The sequence below is a fragment of the Rhinoderma darwinii genome, chromosome 3, assembly GCF_050947455.1.
Source record: "Rhinoderma darwinii isolate aRhiDar2 chromosome 3, aRhiDar2.hap1, whole genome shotgun sequence".
Taxonomy (NCBI): Eukaryota; Metazoa; Chordata; class Amphibia; order Anura; family Rhinodermatidae; genus Rhinoderma; species Rhinoderma darwinii.
This window is the reverse complement of record NC_134689.1, coordinates 136,809,874-136,825,315: the sequence shown is the minus strand read 5'-3', so window position 1 is coordinate 136,825,315 and position 15,442 is coordinate 136,809,874. Positions and strand designations below refer to the sequence as shown.

General features: G+C 35.8%; 2 protein-coding genes across 2 annotated transcripts; both read right to left on the bottom strand.

Moving 5' to 3' along the window:
* Positions 1-2,023: 2,023 nt before the first annotated feature.
* On the bottom strand, positions 2,024-3,769 carry MYF5 (myogenic factor 5). The gene is made up of 3 exons (XM_075860081.1): positions 3,269-3,769; positions 2,659-2,734; positions 2,024-2,217 (listed from the first exon to the last, which is right to left on the bottom strand). Exons 1-3 carry the CDS (start codon positions 3,767-3,769, stop codon positions 2,024-2,026), a joined length of 771 nt encoding a protein of 256 aa, XP_075716196.1.
* A 7,835-nt stretch (positions 3,770-11,604) lies between these two features.
* MYF6 (myogenic factor 6) lies at positions 11,605-14,556 on the bottom strand. Its single transcript, XM_075860080.1, has 3 exons — positions 14,047-14,556; positions 12,887-12,977; positions 11,605-11,738 (listed from the first exon to the last, which is right to left on the bottom strand). The coding sequence occupies exons 1-3, from the start codon at positions 14,554-14,556 to the stop codon at positions 11,605-11,607; spliced, it is 735 nt and encodes a 244-aa protein (XP_075716195.1).
* Positions 14,557-15,442: the final 886 nt, after the last annotated feature.

The window sequence follows — 15,442 nt, the reverse complement described above, 5'->3', positions numbered from 1 at the left end:
ACTATAGAGGACAATTCAATAATTTTTTTTTTGCTTTTCAACACAGAGTTAAAATAAAATAGTTGTAATATACTATCTATGAAAATTTTCATAATGTATCCATATATGTAAACCCATTGTCCATAATTGCCACCATGATTTTATGACCGAGTGAATTGTGCAAAATTCTAGGCTTGGTGATAATGATGTAAATGCAGCATTGTGGCCTGCTTCCCTGGTCAATATTTTTTGTAAATAACCTTTGTAGTCCTCTACAAAAATGCACACAGAGATACACTTGAACGCAGATATTTTGACATGTAGTGATGCAGTGTGAAATTTCGAATATTGAAATGAATAGCCAACGCCCTGCCAATGTCTGTATCAGTTTTATGTTTATGGCTGGATATTGCGGAACATGACATTTTAAAACCTAAGAGTACAAAAATGTAGTGAGAACCTTCAATTCAAGTGTTTAAACTTTTTAGATTTAAGTTTAAAGGAAAACTTAGTGAAATTAATTTTTAAAATTGCCATGAAAACATGTAAGAAGGTTACGTTGATGAACCATTTGGCCTTGAAACCACACTGAAGGAGAGCTATAGACTGCTTCAACCCCTTTGATTCTGAAACAACATTCTGAGAAAATTACCATTGATTTTAATGGCAGGTTGACATATTAGAAAATCATTTGACTAGATAAAATGCTTGCAGGGAAGGCTGACTTTTCAGGTGCTGCCCACTTTTAGGCCAGGACCACAAACAATTTTGATGCAGTTTTTGGGCCAAACACAGGAGTGGACACAAAATGATGGAGATGCATCAGTCTTTTCCTGATACCTTCCCTTCCTTTTGGATCTACTTCTGGCTTTGGCTAGAAACTGAGCCAAAAACTGCACAAAAACTACATCAATACTATATGTGTGATTCTGGCTTTAGAGTAGACTATAGACATCCTTCCCCAAGAAAGGCCTTATATTATAAGTACTAAAAGCTAAATGATTTAAGGCACATGAAATTCCCAAGGAAGAAACTGTTATTAAAAGTGGTTTGATGGAGTGGGCCAAACCAGACATGTCTAAAATTGTAATGGGTGTTTGACAGGGCCCACTGGAGGAAATGATTCTGGGGACTCTACCTATACAGAACATGTGAACATACAGTTATAAGTGCACTTTGTTGTTATCATTAAACAGACAGAACATATTATTAATAAGGTCTAATAAGTTACGTTTGAATTAACTGGTAAAAAAATAGACCCTAGCGGCAAGTGGTTTGCTCCAAAATCAGCTCCAAATGGGATTGTCTTCTGCTGGACATTTAGGGTTCATTATTGTGTCAGAGGCCGGTCCCATCGAAGGATCCTCTGGTTCTCCGGTGAGCCAGACCGACCTTCTGATGTCTATTTGGAGGGCAAAAACACAAATTAAAATTTAGGGAAAGTTATCAATACCAAATAGTTTTCTGAAGTTTATCTGTTAATTGTTTTTGTAGTGTTTTTTTATAGTCACTGCATGTACGAAATCCATAGACATATGGAATGGGCCCTTTTGCAATGGCAAGAGACATTTTATTTAGATAAAAGTTATATTTCTCATTACAAATAACAACAACCAGTTTTGATGTGAATGCACTTACGTTTTCTTACAAAGTAAAATATTTATTACAAAACACACTTTCAAGATTTGTGGATAGCACACGTCTGTTGAATGTTTAGGCTTATTTTCTAAATGACAAAGTGTGCTATATGTCATTTATAGTTCATGAAAAGTCAATACAAAAACAAAAATTTCAGCATTTCAGTATTACATTTTTGGTGTTGTCTTTAAAAAAAGAATATTAATTGCCACAGAAATGGTCAGCATAGTCCAGTTAAATAAGATATGTAGCCAAGTAGAAATATAATTTAGGCCTGTAAATTTCTGTCCTTTATATATACACATATACAATGTATTGCTCCCTATAAGTAGGGATAGTAATCCTTTGATTTCAAAGAAATGTCTAAGTTTCAAGAAGATGGCCTTGATCATTGTAGACGCTGAATTTAGAGCACGTGGTAAACAGGTCGAGAATCTGGGGTATCCGGGGTACTGGGAATAGAGTCTGTGCTGTTGGAGAGAGATGTGGAGCTGGTATCTTGAAGAGGAAGAACACATTGCTCAGCGGAGGCGATTCGATCCACTATATTAGACAAGCAGTCAAGGCTGGAGAGTGCTGTCAGTTTGCTTGTAGGAAACGCTGCGGAAAAGAAATAATATAAAATGAATGCTATAGGTAATTCAAGCTTCTTAACCATTGGATTAAATGCATTATTTTGGTGTACACTCCTTAGTATTATCACAAGGTGTTTCTAGAGCATAGGTATTCCGTAGCCATCCAGCTTTTGTTGAATTATGTCTTCACACACCATGTTCGTACTTACAAATCTACAACATATGGGGACCTGTAGATTTCATAAGCCTGACATATGTCTACATATGTAACAGAGTTAAGTTTGTCAGATGTAGAAGAGCTGAGTTTGCCATTTAGAATAACTTGTCACAATATATTAATGTGTTATCTGTGGTTTTACATAGGACTGCTGGTAACCATACTTTTTTTTTTATCTGAGCCTTAAACATTATAGCTTCCAAGAGGTCACATGTGAATTTAAACAAAAAGTGCAGTTAAAATACTTACATGTTGCTAAGTCAGAGCAGTAGGTATTATCAAAGCTGTGATTTCTCTTTGACCATTGTGGACTGCTGCAATCCAACTAGAAAAAAAAGAAATAAAAAAGAGATTATAGAACCAGTAATTCCCAAGGACTTGGCTTGAGTTCATTTCATATACGTATCTGTGCATTGCATTAGGGGGCCTAAGCTAGAGATTTGGGAGAAATATCCCATGTTCTTTTATGACATCAACTGGTGCTAATTCAGAGGTTTCTTGTAAAATGAGCAGCATGCCTAAATTGCAATCTCACAAAAATGTGTAACATGTTAAGCATGAAGAATGGATTGGGGCCGGAGGAGGCTCTACTAATTTAACTGGAGTTTTTTTTCCCCAAAATCTTCCCACAAAGTCGCAGATATAAACAAGCAGGAAATTCTACACTGCCTGGATATATTAAATCACAAGGGAATATTCTACTCATTATATTTCTTCTTAAATATCAAATATTGTGTCTATGGTCTACAGGTCTGCAATACATTCTACAGTTTATAAAATGCAGTACCTGCTGTATATGCCAATACAATGCCAATACAATGCCAAGCTGCAGACACTTATCATGCAATAGAACACTTACCATGCCATCTGAGCAGCTGGACAGTGGACTGTTAGGTTCAGAGCAGCTTTGTCCCGGGAGACTGTAATAACTCTCTACTTGTTCTCTTAGCAAGTCTTGGAGGCTCTCTATGTACTTGATGGCATTTCTTAAGATTTCCACTTTGGGCAGCCTTTGGTTAGGGTTTGTAGTGGTACATCTTTTCAAAGTTTCAAATGCGTGGTTGACTTTCTTCAGCCTCCTCCTCTCTCTCATGGTAGCTGCCTTTCTTCTGTCCATTGTAGAGGACTTTCTTTTGCAGGCTTTACAAGCCCACAGGAGACAGTGGCCAGCCTGGTGATGACCGTTGGGTGCTCTCACATGCTCTTCTTCATCTGATTCCTCAAAAGCTTTTTTGTGCGCTCCAAAGACAGACATCCCATGCTCAAAGTCATCTGTAAATTCCTCCTCTGGAGAAGGGATGCAGGAACTGTCATAGAAGAATTCTGATGGGGAAAAATGGCAACTGTCTACCATTTCCATGCTTTGTGCTAGTAAATGAAGGTAGATGCTTGCTCAGGGTGAAGCAATACAGGCTCAGGAAATGCCTATAGCGTGTCTTAGGCTGACTTCTTCAATAATTAGTAAGCCTAGGCTCAGTGTCTCTGTATTGAAGCACCAGTTTATATATATCACCTTGAAAGGAGGTTGGTCCACTGAGACTAATATCCATTAGCATATCCCAAAACATCCCCCTGCTGGGGCTGTCTAGGAAGACCCTCCCTCTCCAAAGTCTGGTTTCAGTTTATTAGTTTTTTGACACATTACTGTTTGTTTAAGGTTATTTTATATGTGCAAGGAAACAAATCATTTGGTTGCCCTAAGCATGCACTATTTTGTGCATTTCAAAAATACTTTCTTGAAGATTTGTTGGATCAAAAATTTTACCTTGATATATATATTAAGTCAACTTTTCTTTTCCCACTAAAGATCGGTATATGTCATATAACAATATTGAACTATGCAGACTGTGTGATCACCGAGCAGAGAATTGTAATTTCATGCTTCATAATTAATGTTAAGCATCTTAAGAAGTTCATAGTGCAATGCAGGCCGAGTAGACTGTACATGTACATCCTCCTTATGATGAAAGATGCCGCTCTAGAACAACTCGAAACCTCTATATTGCAAAAGATCCCTATGCCATGTTGTTATACTGTAAGATGTAAATGATGAAGAAAATCAGAATGGTGTGCAGGTTACGCTACATATTCTTTAAGATATATATATATATATATATATATATATATATATATATATATATATATATATATATATAGCAAATATTTCTATCTATCTATCTATCTATCTATCTATCTATCTATCTATCTATCTATCTATCTATCTATCTATCTATCTAGTATCTCATATCTATCTATCTATCTATCTATCTATCTATCTATCTATCTATCTATCTATCTATCTATCTATCTATCTATCTATCTATCTATCTATCTATCTATCTATCTATCTATCTATCTATCTATCTATCTAAAACCAGAGTGTTTGGTGTCACAACAGTAGCCGGTAGCAGCTTCTTTGCACAGTTCCAGATGGGTCCCAGCTGCTTTGTGGATCTCCACCCCTGGTTCACTCAGCTAGTTCACACAACTCAATGACAAGTCTCCCAAAAGCTGTGGCACATCACTGGAGCTGTTAGGGGTAATTAAAGTGGTAATGAAGCCATTAGCAGGCTTTTGCCAAGGTGAAACAACACTTGGGTCACATTGAGCTGGCGGGCACATTTGGTTCAGGAAGGAGGAAGGTAAAGAGGATGTTAGCAATTCAGTGGGCACACTTTTCTGCATGGTTTTCTGAGGTATAAAGCTTTAATGTAAGCCCGTTTACAATGGAAGGCAAATAGTCACTCTGCATAATGAATTTCATGTGTAATGTCTTTTTAGAGAGAAGAAGATGAAGTCAATTTGCAATCTTTTGATGTTTTAAAAGTCTTACTTGTATAGAATTGTTAGAAATGTGCTAAAAATACTAAATAAAAAGTGGACTATGTTATATGTACTGTACTGTTACTATGGAAAGTTCAATCTGGTGGTATTTCTTATTATAGGAGCATTAACATTGTCTTGTAAAATCCACATTTTAGTTCCTTTCTACAATTTCCTTTATATAATGAATAGTTCTTTTTTTGCACAGTGTTCCATTCAAAATTGTATTGTATTTTACTATATCGTGGCCTATGTATAATAAGTAAATCTATGCACAGATAAATACATTATAAACTATAAATGCAAAGTATTATATCCAGGTCCACAAATTGTTGTGGTTACTATATATATATAATTTGAGATAAATTATTTAGGATAAGTTAATTAGGAGAAATAGGAATTCAATTATTCTTTTTTATGTAGAATAAATATATTATTGTATAATTAAATATGTTATTTTAATTGATTAATGATCAAATATTATTGTATATATTCAAATTTCAACTATTCATTTTTTATTTATTTTTTATTTAAACGCTTTATAACAGATAGACACTTAATAAAGCAATCAGCAATACTAGAATTATTGCAGTACTATAAATAATCTGGGTCATCTATTAACATGAAATGTAAATGTAATCCCAACTAGATATATGAAATTTAATTCCAACCTTCCTAAATCTCTAACATATTTATGTACATGTTGTACTGTTTATAAATATCTTAAAACTTAAACTGGAGTGAAGCCTGCACAGCATTTCTATCCTTTTATGCACCACCACTATTATTCTGTTGAAGAACATTGCTGTGCATATAGTCATATAAGTCGGCATATAGCGACTGCTTAGCCACGCCGTATATTTTATAATTCAGATCTGTCGGTATTTGAGGAATATAAGTCGAGCCTTAATAAATATCAAATACAAACTATCCGATATATTTTCTAGTGTATTCTTTTTTTTCTTTGCCTTATGAAGCTTATACATGAGACATATTCTGTTTATGGTAAATAATAAAGTTACTATATACTACAAACAACATAGTTGGCTCCTCCTGAAACATGTTATGAATACACACACACACATATATATATATATATATATATATATATATATATAATATTTTTTTTCCATTTTGCTTTTATTTTCTTCTGTGATATACCATATCTGCCAATCACTTTGACCTGACACGCGGCAGCAATATTCTGCCGGGATTGCTGGCTAACTTGTTGTTGATGACATAAACATATGTGGTTTGAGTTTAAATTGTATATTAATTACATTTTGCCTTGAAGAGCAGCAATTATTAATATGTTTAATCTATATACTGTCACAAAGTAGCTTGTATACTTTTTATAGTAACAGTGTAGGTTATTATTTTGAATTATTACATTTGAAGTTATGAGCGAGGCAGAAAGTCTCCGTCTCCACTCAGCGTCACTGGTTTATATGTGGAGAGTATCCCTGAGGGATTACACTTTTCTTTTGTAAATTGATCCCCAAACAAATTAAGCAAAACTAAAGCAATTGGCAAGTGGAACTAAATGGGGCAAAAGAAAACACCAACTACAAGGTCAGGTAATGGGGCAGCAAATAATCTGTGCCTCTGGGATTTGGGGATTGAAGTGCTGAAAATGGGATCACAATGCACCCAAACAAGGTCTGGACAAGACTCATGTATCTTGTCATAATGAACTGACCTGCTAACAAAGGAACGACGCCATGTTACCATTCATAACATGGTCCCTATTACTGGTGTGCAGATTCAGAACATGCACAGACGTGAAGTTATTGGCCATTTATTTGCTTAGCCTTTTAAATCACAATATGCAGGACTTTATAGAAATACCCTTTCTTATAATGAGAGATCCATAATATATGCTTACTTAACAGGTATTAAATAAAAAAAATAAAAGATCAAATAAAAAAAGATTTTGGTTGTGCAGGTTAAGAAAAATGGGTTTCATTTTTTTTTATTTCAGAACCCGTGCCACTATTGTTCATTGTCTGTGCCTGATATTGCAGCTCGGCCTCATTCATGTTTATTGTTGGTTAAAAAAAAAGCAGAACCGTTTTTTTTAGGACAGGGAAGTCCCTTTATATATATATATATATATATATATACACGTTTTTATGGGATATAGAATCCTATTTGGCACCACAAATCTATAATAAAAATCTTATACTTCTTGCTGATTATACTGGCTCTTTAGTACCTGGGCTTCTGTCTTCTATGCTATTGTATGTAAAGTATTTACACTTCTGTGTTTCACGTGTAAGCCTTTAACCCTTGCTTGCCTGAAGGAAGTTAAAATTCAGTAGCCCTGTGCTGTGTGTACTTCTCGCATCCAAAGTGTGAGGAGTTTGCTGGCTTTGGATTCTGGGAACCCTGCACACTTAAGCAAACAAATTAGTACCTACTAAGGCCGCAGGAAGAATATGTGTGTAAGACAGCTGAGGAAGACATTGGTTTCAGCTTGGATTTTGACTCCCAAGGGAGATCAAAGAGATGAATACTCTTAGCAGCTCTGGGAATACAAGGAGCTGCTAGTTCCTGCTACATGCTGAGGAAACATGAACAGGAGTGGGACAATGGAAAACCTTTGTATAACCCCTCTCTTGGGCCATTTCCAATGTTTATGTATCAGTGTCAAGTACTTTTCCTATAATATTATTATTATTATTATTATTATTATTATTATTATTATTATTATTATTATTATTATTACTCCTAGTATTTATTCATCTATATAAGTATGCTAATTTTACTACGTGGTCAATTTTCTGCCTAAACTATTTAACATATTATTATTATTATTATTATTATTATTATTATTATTATTATTATTATTATAACAACTCAGGAGAATTAGAAAAAATGTTTGATAAAACAGTTACAGATAGAAAATACAGGAAGAAATTACTTAAGAACACATAATCAGAAAATTTATTTGTAACTTTTTATTTCTTTTTCTTTTGTTATGCGGTGAGCATATTTGGGTTAACAACCAGCAGGGATGTGTGTATATATTAGTTTCAATATGTATGCATAAAATAATTTTTTAAAAATGATTTCAAATGTACAATGCATTTAAATTTAACAATGTAAAAAAAATATGAACCTGCCTCATATTTTATACAGTATCAAAAGACTAATTATGACATATTTAGTTATTTAATATTTCTAAAACCTAATATAATATAAAGAAATAAGGAAAATATAGCAGTTTTAAATGATAAAGAAATTAAAAACTTGAATTGTCCTCTTAAACTTTTTATTTTTTTAATATTCATGTTGTGAAATTGTAATCTTGTTCTAGATATACAGAAATATGTAAGAAGGATAGATAGATATTATATAGATGATAGATAGATAGATAGATAGATAGATAGATAGATAGATAGATAGATAGATAGATAGATAGATAGATAGATAGATAGATAGATAGATAGATGATAGATAGATAGATAGATAGATAGATAGATAGATAGATAGATAGATAGATAGATAGATAGATAGATAGATAGATAGATAGATAGAAAATAAATACAATCGTTATTATGGAAATAGGTATATTCTTTTATATTGCACCCTTTTCACACAGTAGACTGTACAAAAAAGTTGCATAGGAAACAGATGTTAGAACAGTTTTTAACTGTTAAGTAATACTTCCATCTAAGGTTATAATCGGTATTAGGTGAGAAATTTGTAGACATAAATGTTTGTATTGTAATGTATTGTACATCATTTCCTTTAGCATAGATTAATATGTAATGTCACATTTCATATTTAATAGTAACATTATTTTAGGCTTTGGGCAAATGTCAAATATCATGGGCTTCTTATAGGCCACCCAATCCACTTGTTATATGGTAAAGGGCAAAGTTGGAGAACAGATGGATAATATGACTCCCAACTGCAGCTTGTACAGTGTGGTGAATGTGTTCCACGTAGATATTTAAAGATCATTAAGGATGTGTAAAGGCGAGAAGAAAATCACTTGAACAGATTAACAAAAGACTGCTAGCATTTCATGTTGTCCAAAGTGAATGCGTCCACTAGGGGGCAGAATTCTTTCTGCAACTCACTACAGTCTACAGTACAGGGTTTTATGAAGCAGGACTATACTATTCACTATTGAGATTTCTATCCATTATATGGATCTTTTCTGTGATTGCCTTAGTCATTGAGGCCTGTAGTTATAGTGTGGTGTCTATGTTGACGTCACGTCATATAGCAGTTAATGGCGGCCATGATCACGTAACAGCTAATGGACATCACATCATTGCATATTGATGATTAACAGAAAGGAACATGAAAAGGCGGAAAAAGCAGACACCTGTGGCGTGGGCATGGCACAGAATTACTAAGTTAAGTATGTTAGAATTTGGTTTCCAAGTTTCAGACATAGTAAAACCCAGAAGTGTAACAGGAGGCTCCTGGGCCCGGTTGCAAAATTTATAACAGCCTCCCCCCCTCCCAATGACTCCATTATAGCACTGCTGCTCTTTAAAGAGGCTCTGTCACCAGATTTTGCAACCCCTATCTGCTATTGCAGCAGATCGGCGCTGCAATGTAGATTACAGTAACGTTTTTATTTTTAAAAAACGAGCATTTTTGGCCAAGTTATGACCATTTTTGTAGTTATGCAAATGAGGCTTGCAAAAGTCCAAGTGGGTGTGTTTAAAAGTAAAAATCCAAGTGGGCGTGTATTATGTGCGTACATCGGGGCGTTTTTAATACTTTTACTAGCTGGGCGTTCTGACGAGAAGTATCATCCACTTCTCTTCAGAACGCCCAGCTTCTGCCAGATCACGCTGTGACGTCACTCACAGGTCTTGCATCGTGTCAGACGAGCAAGGACACATCGGCACCAGAGGCTTCAGTTGATTCTGCAGCAGCATCGGCGTTAGCAGGTAAGTCGATGTAGCTACTTACCTGCAAACGCTGATGCTGCTGCAGAATCAACTGTAGCCTCTGGTGCCGATGTGTCCTCGCTCGTCTGACACGATGCAGGACCTGTGAGTGACGTCACAGCGTGATCTGGCAGAAGCTGGGCATTCTGAAGAGAAGTGGATGATACTTCTCGTCAGAACGCCCAGCTAGTAAAAGTAGTAAAAACGTCCCGATGTACGCACATAATACACGCCCACTTGGACTTTTACTTTTAAACACACCCACTTGGACTTTTGCAAGCCTCATTTGCATAAATACAAAAATGGTCATAATTTGGCCAAAAATGCTCGTTTTTTAAAAATAAAAACGTTACTGTAATCTACATTGCAGCGCCTATCTGCTGCAAAAGCAGATAGGGGTTGCAAAATCCGGTGACAGAGCCTCTTTAATGAAGCACTAGATCCAGGGTGTAACTGGACCCCTTCTAGTTATGGCCCTGGGAAAGCCCCATTCATTCTTATGCATGACACATATTATTGTATTATGTCTTTATTGGACTACAATATTTCCTATCCACAGAGCCTATAGTATGATTGGGATAAAGGGATCACAGACCCTGTATTTTGGCAAACAGAGACCCTATGGATCTACATTACCGACCTGTAGGCACTTCACTATATGCTGCCTCCAGTACTTCTAGGGAGGAATACCTCCATAATGCAATGGTGCATACCACGATGTAGTATATTACAAATCCATGAAAAAGAACCTCTGCGTTATCTGTGTAAAATCCAAATAATGCGGCCCTGTTCAATATGGGTATTCAAAAAGTAGTAAAACAAGTAGGCAATGGACTCATACATTCAGTACCCTGAGCATTTTCATTACAGAGAGTTAATAAAAAAGTAATGTTTGGGGTCCCCGCATATTCATGTACAAGTGATATGGTACAATTAATATATTGATTATTATAATAACTGTGTAAATCACAAATACTCAGAAGCCATGTGACAGAACATCCAGTATATTTGTAATACTGTAAAATACATTAACGCAAACAATACATAATTATTTAACAGCAAACAGAATTATTTTCTTTAAAGTGACATTTTACAATTTTTACATGTTATAGATTTATTCATATTTATATTAAAACTTGACTACTTGCATAATGAAATAAATTTCCTATAGTAAGATGGCGAATTACCAGTGTGTAAATAAAAATATAAAATTGTATCTTTGCATGTGGCAAAGACAGGAATGAATTTTGCTGAATGTGAAGGAGATACTTTTATCAGACAAAAGGACATTTCAGTAATAAATACTGTAGACTTGAATGATTGTGTGAATGTCCTCTACAGATTAAATAGTATATACACCTTTAACTAGTCGGGGGGAACATTACGTCCATCTCTTTACTAGTGGCATCCATTTTATCACAGCAATGGTTCTTGTCTGGCAGACAGGCATGATATATTACATGGGATTACTGTTTTCTACCAGTTCCTGAATAGTGCATGTGACCTTCGGCTCTTCAGATGATATACTGTCTACGATAGAAGAGAGGCACTGGAGGCTGCAGGAAGCTGAAGACTCGTGAACAGATCCTTCTGTAAAACAAATGCCAGTGACAAATGCTGCAAGAGAGGAGAATTACACCAGCCATGTGAGCTTTCCAGTAATTCTGACTTATGTACTACTTATGATCCTATTTTTATGGGTTGTGTAGTGTATTAATATACATGAGACTAATACACTCTAATGCACAAAATTCTATTTCCCTTTTGTGTGAATACATCAGCAGACTACTGGCTTCTGTTTTCATCAGACTGTAGTCTGTGATTAAAAAGACTATTAGCCGTATTATAGTGATTCCCAATTTGCTGCATGGGAGCCACATTTAGCAGTTTTCATGTGCCAGATATCTGCCCCCTCAGGGGAAGGCCAATTCATAAGGTTCAGCAGCTTTCCCCAGGATAATGAGCAGACATAAGCAGAGGCCTAAGTTAAGGCCTCCATGTAAAAACTATCACTTGACATTTGTGGTATTAGTCTCCTCATATGGGACATGGCCTCCAGGGTCTGAGTGTGATCATAAACCCCTGCACTCTCTATTGCTACACCCCTGGACATGAGGGACAAGACCAGAGTGCTCTGTTAACCAAGAACAGAAGAGCTACTCTCTTTCCATCCTTGTTATGGGGATACTACGGTATCTTTCGCATCTCTAAGTGTTGTAATAAAATAACTTTAGAAAAAATAGGCCACAAATACAACTGTGCAACAAAGCCATATATGTATGTGTGTGTGCCTATCCCTTTACTGACTCTGGTTGAATGTGATGTGCGACCCTTTGATAGAGTCAAATGCCACATTTGAGGCCTTCACGATATGTTAGGTTGACTACCACTGCTATAGTAAAACAGCTTGTAGTCCGTTGATGGGCCGAAAGATTGGTTTTGTTCTATTACTAGAAATCTCCTGATTCAGAAAGGAAGCAATTCCAATAATACTTTTTTTTTTTGGAGATGTAGAAGACTGATGTAGCGTGCCAAATTTGTCATGCATCATATAAATGCCTGTGCCACAGATTAAGATGTGCTGTCTACTCTCAAAAGAGACAGCTAATTAATAAAATCAGCTCTGTTACATCTTTATAAAGTATTAGTATGTCAAAAGTTAACCTACATTTTATTGTCTTTTTATTGGTTAATTTATTAGAGATCAATTATAGCCACTAGAGAATTTGTATAGTTACCTCCTTTGGTGTTCAATTCGGACATCGTGGAATGATTGGAACTTTTGCGCCAGTCCGTATGACAGCTACTTAAGAAATCTTCTCTGCGTACCTAATATAATTAAATATGACATGTCAATATTAAACCATGCATGAGATTTTCTAAAGGTTAATAATTGTCTACTAAAGTTGTATTTTATTCCTGTTTTTAGGCATTGTACATTTGTGTAAATATATTAAGGATTGTGACAAAACTAGCATTCTTACAGTCTCGTCTGTCCTTTTTATATGGCAGAACTGTCACCTATCCCAAACCAAGAATTAGATGAAAATCCTTTATATGTTATCATTCTTATAATTAACATTACTATACCAATCAGGGTGCTTTTAATTGAGATTTTTTTTTTAGACCCTTTTATAATGTGATTTGGTTTTCATTTTACAAAATGGATTCTAAATATCATAATTAAATATGAATGATAAAATTATGAAAAATATAATAACATAACAAAATACTATATATTACATTATTGATAATATTCTAGAACCCAGTTTAATCTGGATTGAATTTCTTTATGTAGCTTTACCCAATTATTGTGGTAAGTGACAAGTTACCACATTTTGTCCACCATTTTGTTGCTTTTGAAAGCTGCACATTAATATGGCAGTGCTATAATATTTGTTAAACTGAAAAAAATGCTGCTTGGTGGAAACATAACAACACGTCCTTTTAATGTATAATGTTTTGGCTCGCTGTGCCGTCTTCTTTTGCTGTTTCTGTTACAATGGTCAAGCTTGAAATAAGTTTTTGAGACAGCTGCAGCAACAAATTCTTGGCTGAGAAGGGGCTGAGTGTAACACATACTTTTATGACACAACACTGCATTTCACTTGTATTTATCATATGCCCTTGAGTCTACATTTTATTTATTTTGTGTTAATTATTTTCGGTGTAAGTCAATAAAAAAATTCTTAATAAAAAACATTATTCATCTATATGTGCCCTGTTTCGAACCATGATAGTATTGCTGTTATAAATTTGTATACTGAAAACACAGTGAACCCTTAGTTCTATGTTTACCGTGTTCTTAATAATACAGTTCTTTGGCTACTTTCATTAGAATTTCTACTGTTAATCTCTTAGACAAACAACTAAGACAAAAATACACTTGTTTGCTTACATCGGCCTCCTTGGGACTATATGTGAAGGGTTCGTCAGGTTTCTGGGGTTTGTCTTGTTGATCCAGACTTTGAAGGAGGTCCTGTAGCCTCTCTATATAGTTTATAGCGCTCCGTAGAATTTCAACTTTGGGGAGTCTTTGGTTTGGGTTGGCAACAGTTCTCCTTTTTAAAGCCTCAAAGGCTTCATTAATTTTCTTTAACCTTCTCCTTTCCCGCAAAGTAGCCGCCTTTCTTCTATCTGTTGGCGCTGACTTCCGTTTACATGTCTTACAAGCCCAAATCAAACATTGTCCAGGACAGTGGGACTGTAGACCAGGTGGGGCTAAAACATGTTCCTCTCCACTGCTGTCACTTCCAGCATCTCCTGGCAATTGATCCTGACAAGGGGATAATGTCCCCTCACTACCTGGATACAAAGGAGATCCATCTGTCATTTCCAGTTGTTGAAAGGCTCCATTATCTCCTTCCAAATAAAAGAAATAGGAACTTGTTTCAAAAAGGTCCATCATTATGCTTTGCCCTAGATTACTGAAGCTCCCTTGGTTGAGTGGTATGCTCAAAACAGCACAGCCCTAAAGGAATTTAATTAGTACAGTGACATAAGTCTGTCTTTATATAGCTCCTGAAACCCTATCCAACTTTTATCTGTCGCAGTGCATCACCCTTCAAAACTGATTGCAAGAATCTCCTGAGTGTAGCCCCTCTCAGCTCTAACATCTATGGAGATAAAGTCCCCTTCAAGGTTAACAGATACAGATGGAAAATTATAATGGCTGCTTTAAGGGGTCACATTAACAACCTACAGTTTGAAAAGGACTTTGTTAAAATGTAGCTCCCAATTCAAACTTTTATTTACATGGTCAGTGTGCGTTCTGAGCCATGGCAATATCATTCCAGTTACCTTCCTCATTCGCTGCAGTGCCAACTGTCCCCTGCCCTGGCCAATGAAATACTCATATGTGCAAATGTGCCTGTTGTCACTTTAAAATATAGCAATAATATACAGGTCCAAGAAGTGTAACTGCTTTTGAAGTGTAACTCCCAATCAAGGGAAAGAATTTATAAATATACTGGTTGAAGAGGAGAAACAAGGACCACACATCCACAATGTTAATCAATGAACATGAACATGAGGTTCTTAGTAAACATTTTGATAAAATTGTATAAGCCCACTTGCCACTTTTCGGCGACCTCCGATAAGTGGGTCCCTTCTCTATTGGTTGCAGCACAGCATGGCGGCGCCTACCAACACAGTACCGCACCCACAGAGGGAGGAACCCAGAGGCCCAGAAGCACCCCTGCTGCCATGCCAAGCCACCTTGGCTCTGGGCCACGTCCCCAAAGGAGTGCAGCACCACAGCAACAGACACCACCACAACAAGTTGAAAGATGGAA